At 37.2% G+C, this 12310-nt stretch overlaps 1 protein-coding gene across 1 annotated transcript in view; it reads right to left on the reverse strand.

Moving 5' to 3' along the window:
- Positions 1-1428: 1428 nt before the first annotated feature.
- The window catches only part of FGD4 (FYVE, RhoGEF and PH domain containing 4), a 37358-nt gene continuing 26476 nt past the window's right edge, over positions 1429-12310 (reverse strand). The window contains exons 9-17 of the mRNA XM_010132862.1: positions 12064-12122; positions 11317-11463; positions 9655-9827; positions 6904-6934; positions 6634-6729; positions 6101-6226; positions 4079-4219; positions 1909-2049; positions 1429-1738 (exon numbers count right to left, since the gene is read on the reverse strand). Coding sequence (XP_010131164.1) covers positions 1484-1738; positions 1909-2049; positions 4079-4219; positions 6101-6226; positions 6634-6729; positions 6904-6934; positions 9655-9827; positions 11317-11463; positions 12064-12122 — 1169 coding nt within the window. The 3' untranslated portion in view covers positions 1429-1483. The remainder of the gene's footprint in view (positions 1739-1908; positions 2050-4078; positions 4220-6100; positions 6227-6633; positions 6730-6903; positions 6935-9654; positions 9828-11316; positions 11464-12063; positions 12123-12310) is intronic.

The following is a 12310-nucleotide window of genomic DNA, read 5'->3' on the forward strand; positions in this document are numbered from 1 at the left end:
TGTTCTTATGAGAAGTTGATTGTAGAAGTTACACATTCTTTTGAGGGTTCAGAAGAGGAAAGATAGCAATGACTTTAATTGTCTCCTTGATAGTCAAATATGAACCTCTGAATTCGTCTCATTCCATCCAAGGATGTTACAGAAAAAAACTTCAGGGAGGTCATTTGTCTCTAGGTATAAAAACCCTAATACGAGTGGGAGTTCATAAGGGACTTAATACTGTAAGGCAAACAAGCCCTTACTTGGATAGGTAGAATGCAAATAATGTGAGTTAATGCAACTTGAGATTTGCAGGCTCGGACCACACACTAGATTCATATAAAGCAGGCTCCACTTTACAATAATAATCCTTGAAGATCCTTGTCATAAATAAGTATTACAGTGTCTAATCAGCAAAAATTTAAAGATCTAAGTTCAAAATGCTCTTTTGTTCCAATAATTGTAATAGCAAAAATACACGTTCCCAGAAGGTTTCCAGAATCTGTTGCTTTTCCAACCCACATACTGCATTTTAGTAATGAACTACTGCACTCTTAAAAGAAAACAGTGATAGGACGCTTAAAAGAAGCGACTACTCTTTCAAACACAACTGGAACTTATTTGTCCATTGCATGCCACTTACACTTGCTATTTTTTAATGCATAAAAATATCAAGACTGTTAAATGTCAACTACTAAAACAAATCACTGAACAGTATTTCTTAATTTAGGACTGCATTTAATTTCAAATAGAAAACATGCTTTTCAAATAAATTATTCACTAAGAGGAACCCAGTATCATGAAATCAAAGTGAAAATCAAGTATTGTACATTTTTTATACTGTACATATATTATATATTGTTTTCTCATATTTTAGGTATTCATTTCTAGATTGAAAATCATTAGATTGTTTCCTTGATAAATTGAAACTTTAAAAGCCAATATACCTATGAAAGCAATTTGCATTAATTAAAAAGAGACAAGTGAATACAACATCTGTACAGATCTGTGGAATTCAATCTATAAACTACATACATTAAACCAAACTTTCCCTGCATATGTAACTACAGATCTATTTTTGGCAATGTGGAGGTATATCTTTTATCCTGTTGCAAGTCCTAACATGTAAGTAGGAAGCTTCGATATTTGCATTTTAATGAAAGTACTAAATGTTAACCAAGAGCAACCGGATTTTCAAAAAACTTTGCATCATGACAAACAAGTAGTACAGTAAAGTTAGTATTTTTAAGAGCATTCACATTTTTTAAAAAATGACCTGAAATGGGCCTGTACATCACTTTTATTGACAGAACATAAATATAAGAAAAGATCTCTAAAAAGACCAGAATTTTTCCCAAACATAAAGTGCTAAGATGTGTACGGTAATAAGTTTCTTTTCTTTTTTTTTTTTCCTCAATCTTGGTTGAGCAAAGAAAAGTTAACACAAAGGTTAACCACAAATTCAATTGAAATCTTTAAAAATACCATGTGGTCTTGAGCTTCATCATTCAGATGTTTTAGAACATTCAGGTTGCTCTTCTAAATTCACTTGCAGTTCATTTAGACATTCTGGTGTCTCACCTTTGACAGCTAAATGGATAACTTTTAGCCATTTCTGTTTCAGTTCCTCATTGTCCGCAGCAAAGCTGTGCACAGATTTAGACTGGGTCAGTTTGAAGCTGTGTGGGAGGTCAGCACTTTTTGGAGTGTCATCTACTGTATAGCCCAGAAGTGGAATTGTAGCCAGAGCTTTAACATCCTAAGAAGAAGAAGTTGTTGATTAAGATCGGCCAACTACTCTGCTTGCTGCCTCTTGTTTACTATAACGGCTGGTGAAAACACTTGGGTCTTTCCTTCATTCCCAAGGTATTTGACTTCTCTTCCTCAGAAGAGAATTACTACCATTGTTACCATCTTCTCTGTACGTACCTGTGGCGCACCATACATGTACAGCACAAGAGCTTCCTGTTTAGGTATAACACACCAGGCTTTCTGCCACGGCTTTGATTTTTCCATGTACTGAAGAAAGCTACATACAACACTATTTCCAGAGACTTCCGCGGATTCAATCTAGGAAATAGTATAACGCATAGAAAGGAATATAAACTTTCTTTAAATAAAGACTAAAAACATTCAGAACAGAAGAGCAGAAATTCATCACCATTCATATTAAATCTTGGATAGCATCTGCAAATATTGTGAAGGACTGGATTTTGAAGAATATTTATATATTACATATATATATATTACATACATACATAAGTACTCCCTCAACATATGTAAACTGTTCCTTCTTTCATCAGTAATTTTTGCATTATACACTTCTAGATCACTCTAAATGTCACTTCGCCACCACAGCTAGCCTTTCTCTGTAACAGTATCTGCAACAATGTCTGATTTCTAAAACAACATCGTTAGGCATTGAAGTGCTACTAACTATCCAATATGACAACTAGTCTATTTTGGCAGTCGAAATATTATGACAGGATCACATGCAAACACATTTCTAAGAACAACGTAAGAATGCAAGCGCTAATTCTAGATAAAAGATTGGGTGAGTTGCTTAAAAACTGAAGACAGAGTAACATGCTGCTTGGGTTAAATAGTGATCAGGCAAAGATCAGAAAAAACACAAAATGATTATGTGTTAAAACTTTCTTGCATCAATTTTTTTCCTCTCCCAGTAGTGATGCTGTCTAGATGCTGCAATACGGTACCAACCACTCTGTTGTCATGAGATCCAGCATGCAGACAGACATTTCTAAGAGACCATAGTTCCTTCAGCTACCTTAAAAAAAACCCACCATGCCAAGAAAGAGCAGTTTCTTGGCTATAAGCTAAGCTACGGGAGTTCTGTGCTTCTGAAATGAGAAAGACTAAGGGAGTGTGGTCAAGGGTAGCCAAACCAACATGGATTAAGAACTATATATGGAATCTCAATCTGTATCTCTTTTTTTGCCTTCTTTTTCTGTTGGATGTCGGATCACCGCCTCCCTAAGATTGTGTTCTACGGTGAACTCACCACCGGCTGCCGCAAGAGAAGAGCTCCAAAGAGGAGATATAAGGACTCCCTGAAACAATACCTCAGCCTTGGCCATATTGACCACCATCAGTGGTCCACCCTGGCCTCCAATCGGGAGATTTGGAGACACACCATACATAACGCTGCTGTCTCCTTTGAGAGCACGCGTAGAATCAGTCTCGAGGAGAAAAGACAGCACAGAAAGAACCGTGCCTCGACTGTACCACCCAAGGACACCTTCCGGTGTGCTTTCTGCAACCAGACTTGCCCATCCCTCATTGGCCTTTTCAGCCATCAGCGCGCTTGCAGTAAGCGTGGGTACAGCCCTTCCCAAATCTTCGTCCACGAAGCCAAGCCATGAAGATAATTTAGCTCAAGGGTCAGTCCTTCTCTACTACATCCCAAGATAAACATATGCGTTGAAAAAGTTAGGAAAATACCTCTGGAATGTAAGTTGGATGTTTGAAAAAGGGCCTGTAAAGGGTGGTCTAAGAAATGTGAAGACTAATTGCAATTCTAAGATACTTGTTTCTCCCCCTGATCATAAGAAACAGTTCTTTATTGCCTAATTGAGAATTTGAATTTTTAAGTATCAAAAGCTGACAGCAACTCGTTGACTTAAAGGTACATTGCATACACTGATCGAAACAGTATCTCTGACTCTGAATAGCAAAATTCTCCCCCACTCCCCTCTCCTTCATCCCCAATGCTTTCAATTTGGGTATATGTTTTCAAGAATCGCTGTAGCAGCAGTGGGGTTTGTTGCTACAACAGCTTAAACACAGGAGAAGAAAACTGAAGATTTGTAAGGAAAGGTGATGTTTTATCACATTAGCTGATGTAACTGGAAAGAAGCAAACAAGCTCTAAGGCTCATAATTCCCCCTTTAAAAAACCAAAACAGTATTGTGAAAGATGAATGGTGAAAACCAAAGTCTCTTGTATGGGGTGAATTTGGTGCACATACTTTTTATTCCTCAAACAGAAAACAACATTGCAAGAATGCTATCAGTTTTCACCTACTGATGAGCCAAAACTGTTTGCAGCTCTGCACATACAGTATTTTTAAGTGGCATACCTCCAAGATGCCTTTCTTCTTCTTTTCTTCACTGTCTGTGCAACCAATTATAACATGATAGCAGTCCTTACAGACTTTGTTTAATTTATTGCCATCATATTCAAGATGTGCCTTGTAATCAGAACATTTCCAGCAAACCACCTTAGAAACAAAAAAAGATAACATGTAAGAAAATTCAAGTCTTTATAAAACTTTATGAAATCAGAATTTAATTACAAATTAGTATTATCTTATTTACTTAGCAATATATTGTTTAATTATAGAGAATAAGAAAGATAGCACCCTTTATGACATGTCAACCATAGCTTAATTGAAAAGAATGATTTTCCAGACTTTTGCCAGTGTCTCTTAACTAGAAGAGCCTTTTACCTGATGCAACTTTTTGCTTTGCATAAAATTGCATTAGATTTTCAATTACATCTGTAGGTTAAAGTTAGAATCAGAATACAGCACAAGACATGTTGCAGGAAGAAAATACTACAATTTCTTTAGATGGCAATCAGAAAAGGTACATTTATAATTTCGTTTTCTATATAACCTCAGAAAATGTAAAACTGAGATGTGCTTTTAATGATAAAAAAATAATAAAATCAGAAATGGCTTATTTTTTCACCTGCTAACAAATATTATATTCACAGTTTTAGAATATGTTTGTAAGTACACAGAATAAGCCAATATCACTGATTTTTCTTTTCACTACATATGTATTTTATATGGGGGTGTGTGTGTATAACTGCAATGAAAGAGAGATCCGACAGAAGTTCTTTCAGTAGAAATGTTTTTGCACAGAAATGTTCTTTCAGATGAAAAACATGCCCTGCATGAAAAATGAGTGTAGTTATTTCATGAAAGAAAGGTAGACAAATAGACTTGAACCACTCAAATACCTGAACAAAATTTTATTGTGGACCAGGGCTCTGCAGTATGACTGTTTTCAACTAGTATCTCTAGAGAGTACAATTAAGTATTCCAAATTAGTCACTGCTGGAAAGACACCATCACTGACCCATATTAATTTTAAAACATTTTTTCATGGGAATTAAAAGGCAAGGAGATGCAATAAAAATACAACAGAGAGGAGTATTTAGGAGTCTAAGCAAAAGGAGGAATAAAAAGGAAAGGTGTGATCTTAAGATAACAGAAGAGTGTTAAAACAGAGCAATTTGTGGGAAAAAAAATCCCACAACTGTATAATCAATAATTCAGAAAGTCTCTAGTGTTCTGCAAAGCACCAAAGTAGTGCTCTGAATGCAGTAAGTCTTCGTACCACATAAAAACATTAGAAAGAAAACATATACAATAACCTGTAAGACAAAGATTAAACCTGGGATCACACTACCATCTGCTGGAGAAGGACAGAGCTGCTGGATGGAAGAAAAGAAAGCACAGTCTGTTTGCTCATCTTTTATTATCTTCCGAAAATTCTCAAGTTGTACCACTATCTGGCAGTCACTTTAAATTGGCATATGTTACCATGGCACCATAAATGGAAAGCCGCCGTAACACTCTCTCTCCAACCTAACCTTCTCTCCTTCCCTGATGCTTTGCACGTGTTCACACAGTTATGTACTGAACCCAGCTGGGAACAGCTCCAAGCTAACCCAGTGAAAAACTGCAGGGCTTCATGACCTTCTTGCAAAGAGAAGAGAGGAGGCAGCAGAATGGGAAGAGGAGGCAGCAAGTGCTGCCAGGGATAATGCTGGCTTATACCAGTTTAATATGGTCTTGAAAGTGCTGAGGTCACTGGAGACCATTCAGAAGTAACAGTACAATATGTCCAGGGGCTTGGGACATTTTACACAAATGCACATCTTCCACTGCTCCAAATTACTTCCAAATTTAACATGCCAGCCAAGGTAGACAGATAATCCTTTGTGCTATGCTGTACACAGCTTCTCCTTTCAGATACAAGCACAGCAACAAACCCTGCAGCCTAACGAGCAGCCACCAGAAGTCAAGTGGGTCCTTAGACCCATTCCCAAGACTGCTCACCAGCTGCAGCAGCCACAGTTTTGCACTTACGTGTCCACATGCTCGGCAGTGGTGCCTTCTCCTTGTCAGTGCATTAAAGGGCTCCTTGCATTTCATGCACATGGTTACTTCGTTGTCTCGTATCCACCTCGGTGCTCTCTTCCCAAGCTCAGCATTCTGGAAGGAGGCAGGGGGAGGATGGGTGAATAAAAAAAGCCAGTATAAAGAGTTGCACAGTACTTTAAATAGAGAAAATAATTATTCTCTTCCTCTAGAAAGGAAATGGCAAAACTCAGCTCGAGATGCATTTTGCAGTCTATACAAGAAATTACAAAGAACCCAGTTAAAAGTCATTATGCATCACTGAAAGGGTACTCTGTCGTGCATTTCAGGAAAAAAAAAAAAAAGCTTGTTTATAAGATTTGGCATTGTGAAGAAAAACAATTAGAAACAAGATGACTACTTTGTAATTCCTCTGTTATAAGACTGATGAGCTTGCAAACAAAGTTCCTGCCAATCTTTTTCCAGTTATTGAAGAACAAAATGGGTATTAAGAAGGTTACAAAGGCATAAGAGCAACTTACAGAAACCTCAACAGGCGTGTCTTCATATTCTTTAGCAATAGCGTTTCTGAAAGTTTCATTCCTCTGCTGAAAAGCTTCTATAGTATTCTGAAGTGCCTAAGGAAACAATGGAGAAATTCCTCAAACATATTACCTTTAAAATGGACTCTTTGCATTCTGTTCGGTTATTGATTAGCACAGGGAAGTTACAGCCAGAAAATATGAATACTATTTTCTTTGATTGCTTCAGTGAAAAAGTGTTTAAAAAATAAAGAATGTAAATGAATTTACCTTTATCCATTCTTCCTTATCTTGCTCAGAACTGAAAGAAATATTTCACACATTAGTCCAAAACTAGTTCAGGAAACGTTATTTCACTATAGATAACTTCTTGCAAAAGCCAAGCTTCTGAAGTAATTCTAGGAATTTGAAGAGTACTAATTGTTAACTGTCCTACCTAAAAAACTCAAATCAAACCAGAAAACAGGCTTCACATGTTTGCAACCACTAAGCAGTGAATTCAAGTTGAAAGGTAAATATATTTAAAAGTAGTAACAGTATTTAAATCATTAGACTATATTTTTTTTTTTCTTTTGAAAACAAGATGGAGAGGAAAAGAGGACAATGCAAAGCTTAGGTGTAGGTGGCTTATTCTCCTCTCATTTCATGCACTACTAAGTTTACACGGTAGCAGACATTTCTCCTTAAATCTTACTGTTCTCCCCACCTCCCTCCCAAGAACAGTAATTTCCTGAATGCTTTTTTGTCTTTGCTGTTGATTAAGCTTGTGGCAAGCTTAATGTGGCAAGAAGGGTATCCAATCAAAAGGAGAAGTGTGTTTTAATATTACAACCCAAACAGCAGAAATTTCCCTTGTATACATTAAGGCAGATACAGATGGCTTAACAGTAAGTACAGATGAGATGTCCAGACAAGACAGAGATGAGAAAGAAAGCATATTCAACTGTGGTCTTGCATGACAGCCTTGTCCTTAAAATATATCAGCAGGACTTTGACGTTCGAATCTTTGGAAAAGCATCTTATAACACAAACAATGCACTGTTGGAAACTACGGGCTAGTACTATTAATGAAGATAGTTTATCTGCAAATTTTAAGTCAGAGAGATGAGAATTAACAGCACAGTATAGCTGGCTCTTCAGAAGCGGCCTCCTGCTTGGGTAATCATGTGGGAAAACCCTCACTTCTGTGGGCATGCAGTATCAGCCATGGAAAATACTGTTTTTCTATGGATTGCTCTGAAAAAACGTGGAAGAGAGCTTTTACAGCATCTCAATAACAACAATTCTTTTGCAGTATTAGCAAAACTTTTAAGCAAGCAGAATCCTAAACAAGTGTTTCCCCTTCCCACTTACCATGTGCATACGAGGCAGAAGAAACCTGTCTAAACATCCAAAAGAATTCTCCCTACCTGCTTACATTAAAAAGAAAAAGCTGAACTATTAACTACCAGCTGTTTAAAAAACAGTGATCCAAAACGTACTCAGATAGTACTCTGAAAAACAATAGAAGCCTGCTAGTAAAGAAAACCCCAAGGGTATACTAAGCATTACAACACTGTTAGTATGAGCTCATTAATTAAGGGCATTAAGGTATAGGGTATATACAGTACCAATATATTAATTAAGATTATTGTAATGAATAAGATCTTGTTTGGTTCTTATTCCTTTGCAATTTTGTACAGGCTTAGTGTGTTCTAAAAAAGTTCGTAAAACAAAACATGACAACATGAAAACACGATCTTCTAACACCTAAAATAAACTAACACAATAAATTTTTAATACTCGTAATCTGGGAAGGCTGGCAGAATAAACTTAGTTGGTTGAAGCATTTTTCTTCCAATTAAAATGTACTTCACAAACGGTAGAGCAAGATGCCATCTTTCACTACTGAAATGGGTATATGGCATAATATCTTGCCAGATACGTAGTAAGATATCAAGCCACAACTGATAGTATATGTGACCGGCCAAAAGTGTGCCCAGAAGTCTCGCAGACCTTAGCAGAAAGCTTTTTCCTGTCATTTTTCAAAGTATGTATTTCAATTTCAAATTCAATGACAGCATAGGTAAATTTCTGTATGCTATTATCTTTCTGTATTCACTGCCGGAACTCTTGTGTAATATTACAAGATTTTTTCCAAGGAAAGTAGCTTGCAAATTCATTTTCTAGCAAGTTATGGTTTGTCGCCAAATACATGGTGTCAGCTGTATCCACCACGGACACCTTCCAGCTTATTTAATCCTTGCTCCTCTGCAGTGATATCCTGACTGCTAAGAATAGGATCCAAAAGGAGAGGTGGAGGAGCCTACTTTATTTGAGGTGGGACAGCGTAGAGAGGGAAGGTTTGGTCTAGGCAATGCAAAAAGCAGGAATAGGTAGGTAACTCAGTGGATACAGGGACTAAAAGGGAAAGCAGAAAAGTGCCAGTCAGAAGAGGGCAATTGGAGGAAAAGGACCCAAGAACTAAAAGGAGAACTTGCCTTCCAGGTTGAGGTTGATACCTGGGACTGGAGGCAAACGAGTAGATGAGAACCAGATGAGGAATGGAGGAAAGCAGGTGCCCATCTACGACTGGAGAAAATTATGTTCTGTGGACATAAAGCTACCAGGGTGGAGAGTTTTGCTGGGTGCACTGAGGTGAACGGTCTCATTCATACCAAGATGGCTCAGGTACCAGAGGCAGCACCACTGCCCGGAGATTAATGCACTCAGTGTCCCAAGTGTCAATACCTAAGTCAGACAGATTGCCTTTGCACTGGTTCGATATGCTGCTTTCAATTTTCCAGCCAGTCCATTCACAGCTCTCTAAGGTATTTCTGCAAAGTAAGGCAATACATTGTAGATGCATCTTCTACTCCAAGAGATTCTTGGACTGACAATTTATGGTTTTTGGCAGCCTAGGCTATTTTCAAAACACTGATACAAAGACAAAGCCCGCTGTACCTTTTTCCAATTCTATTAGTCCACTGTTGTGAGCATATACATTTAAGCCCCCCAAGTGTAGCTAAAAAGACTGCTTACCTAGCCTGCAACTCCAGTGTTCGCTCTTTTCCAGACACTTGAAAAGTGTGTGGATATTCTTCATTATGAGTTTCTATAATCTTCATACCATCTATGCCAACTCTGGTTCTGACTGAGAACTTTGATCCTACCAGGCTGAACTTGGGGACGCAGTAGAGCAACATGTTGTTAAACTGGGGAAAAAATAAGCACATGGCTTTGCATTAACAAAAATCACAGATACAGCCATGGATTCTAACGACAGCTGGAATATATCGCAAAGCTAGACTTAGTGAGTGAGAAAACAGATTCCTTCCTGCGCAGCTGATATAGGAGAAGACCAAAGCTCTAATGCAATCAACTTCTTTTTCTTAGTTGTTTAGAAATAAGATTAAAAGACAGCTTCAGTGGATATAATAATATTTGCTCTGTATAAGCAGCAGTCTTTATAACATTTACTATTATCAACTACACTCACGACTGGATATTTTATACCACTGAAAACCTTTTGTTAGAAAAACTCATTCTTATGTGGCAATTCTGCAAAACGTACTCTAAACTGCAGAATAAGAATTCTTTGCTTCAGTGTATACATTTATATTTACCCTCTACCAAAACCATTTGGTTTTGTAGAAGCTGTAACTAATGTTATTTGAGGACATTGTCTTTTCTCCAAGTCAGAAGAACATTTCTTAGAGTTTTTATTAATTGAAATCGTCAATATCACAGGAAGAAAAAAAATACATGAGCAGGACAAAGAAATATTTTGTTTTTAAAGATTAGAACTTGAAATAATGTTTAAATGTCTAAAGCCCCAGCTTAGACGCACAGTTATTAAATCAGATCTATAGTTTAATTTTCTCAATTTTTTCCCCTCACATTTTTCTTAAAATTAATTATTAAAAAAAGAAACTCACTTCATTAAATCCCATTTCACAGAAATTCTCCCTAGCCTATTGCCTAGCCACTATCATAGATAGAGCACATTTTAACTTGTCACCTCTCATATGAAGTGCACTTCATTTTAATCAGCTGTCTAGCCTCATTTGAGTTCTTACTATTCAGTGATGTCTCCTTCTGTTTGAAGCACGAGTTGTGCTCCAACAATTACTAGTCCTTATTAACCAGAAGATGTGCAATGCCGGAGGTCCATAAGCAAGAAAGTATTAGCAATTTAATGCATGGGGAGCAAATGAACTACATCAAACCTTTTCCGAGGGAGTTTATAAGGGAGCATGGCTGTCGTTCATTAGTTCCAAGACAAGACACAGGGACCTGACAAGATACCAGCCTCCCACAGGACCGCGAGACTTACTGGGACCTCAGCACACAATTGCTAAGGACTAAAATCCACTTCAGTTGCATGAGAATGTCAAAGTTCTCATGTTCTAGGATCTGCATTTATAATCAGAAGACTTTTATTTAAAGTGAGTTCCTGGACAACGGTTCCATTTATTTAAAGCCATGTAGTCTGTTCTAAACAGCATTTTCAAGCTTTTCTGTAAGCAGTATAAGGTTTGCTCATGCTCTAGTACCATCAGTGGAAAGACACTGACATCAGCTACATATAAATCAACTAGAAATTGAGGGAAAGCAACTGTAGATTTCCCTCTTTCTTTGGTAGTTCTTTGAAGTCTAGAAAGGTATACAGCCACTCCTGCAAACACAGGCCACCATACTTACTAGGAAAAGATAACGTTCTTGAGCAGATGTATTGCGAGCAGCGAGTTTAAGGATCTGTCCTTCTTTTATCAGTTCATTTGAAGGGTTCACAATGTCTTCCTCTTCTCCCAGCATCTCATATATCTCTAACAATTTCTTTAGATTCTCCTTTACAGTGAAAATACAGTTATAAAACTTATTAATTAAAGCACAGATCCTTAAGTGTGTTTCTGGAGAATGTTAGCTTGAAAAAAATGTATATACCCAGTATGTATGGTCAGCCATACAGACTGATTAATTTAGCTGATACAGTAACAAGTACTTTTAGAAATGTTATCTCCTTGGTAATTTTAAAAAGGCCTAAACATATACAGCCTGTATTATTTCTTGTCCAAAATATCTCACAGGCTTGATGAAGTATCTCTCATGCCAGCCCAATATGGCAGAGAAACAGTAACTACTCTTTATAAGCATTATCCTTCCACTGACAGAAACAGATGAAACAAGGTTAAGAGTCCAGCGTAGCGTCGGCTGTTTGATCCAGGAGAGGAACCCAGCCTGTCTCATTTTCCGCATTTAGGTGCGAAGCCAAATTTTGTCTATCATTCCCAGGAGCTGTATAAATACATTAAGTAGGAGCAGTCACTTGGACCCAGGAAACCCATTTTTGCCATTTTAGGGAAGATTTGCAGTTTACATTCCTAGCTTCACCAAATACTCATATATAATACATTAAAAAAAATGAACAGGAAAACAAGGATCATTTACCATTTTTCTTATTGCACTATTAGAATGACTTGCTGCAGTGGATATGATTTCCAGGGATTCTAGACAGAAGAAAAAGAGAAAAGTAAAACCAAAAACCTGCACTTCTGCATATTTATATATTACATAGGAAAAATGAAATATTTTAAAAAATTAACTGGTAAGTAGCTTTGAACAATCTGTGGAAATATCTCGAACTGTTCTTCTGTAAATACAGAGAGGAATAATTTTACAAATGGGCTGAGATCGG

The sequence above is a fragment of the Buceros rhinoceros genome, unplaced genomic scaffold, assembly GCF_000710305.1.
Source record: "Buceros rhinoceros silvestris isolate BGI_N320 unplaced genomic scaffold, ASM71030v1 scaffold9823, whole genome shotgun sequence".
NCBI lineage: Eukaryota > Metazoa > Chordata > Aves > Bucerotiformes > Bucerotidae > Buceros > Buceros rhinoceros.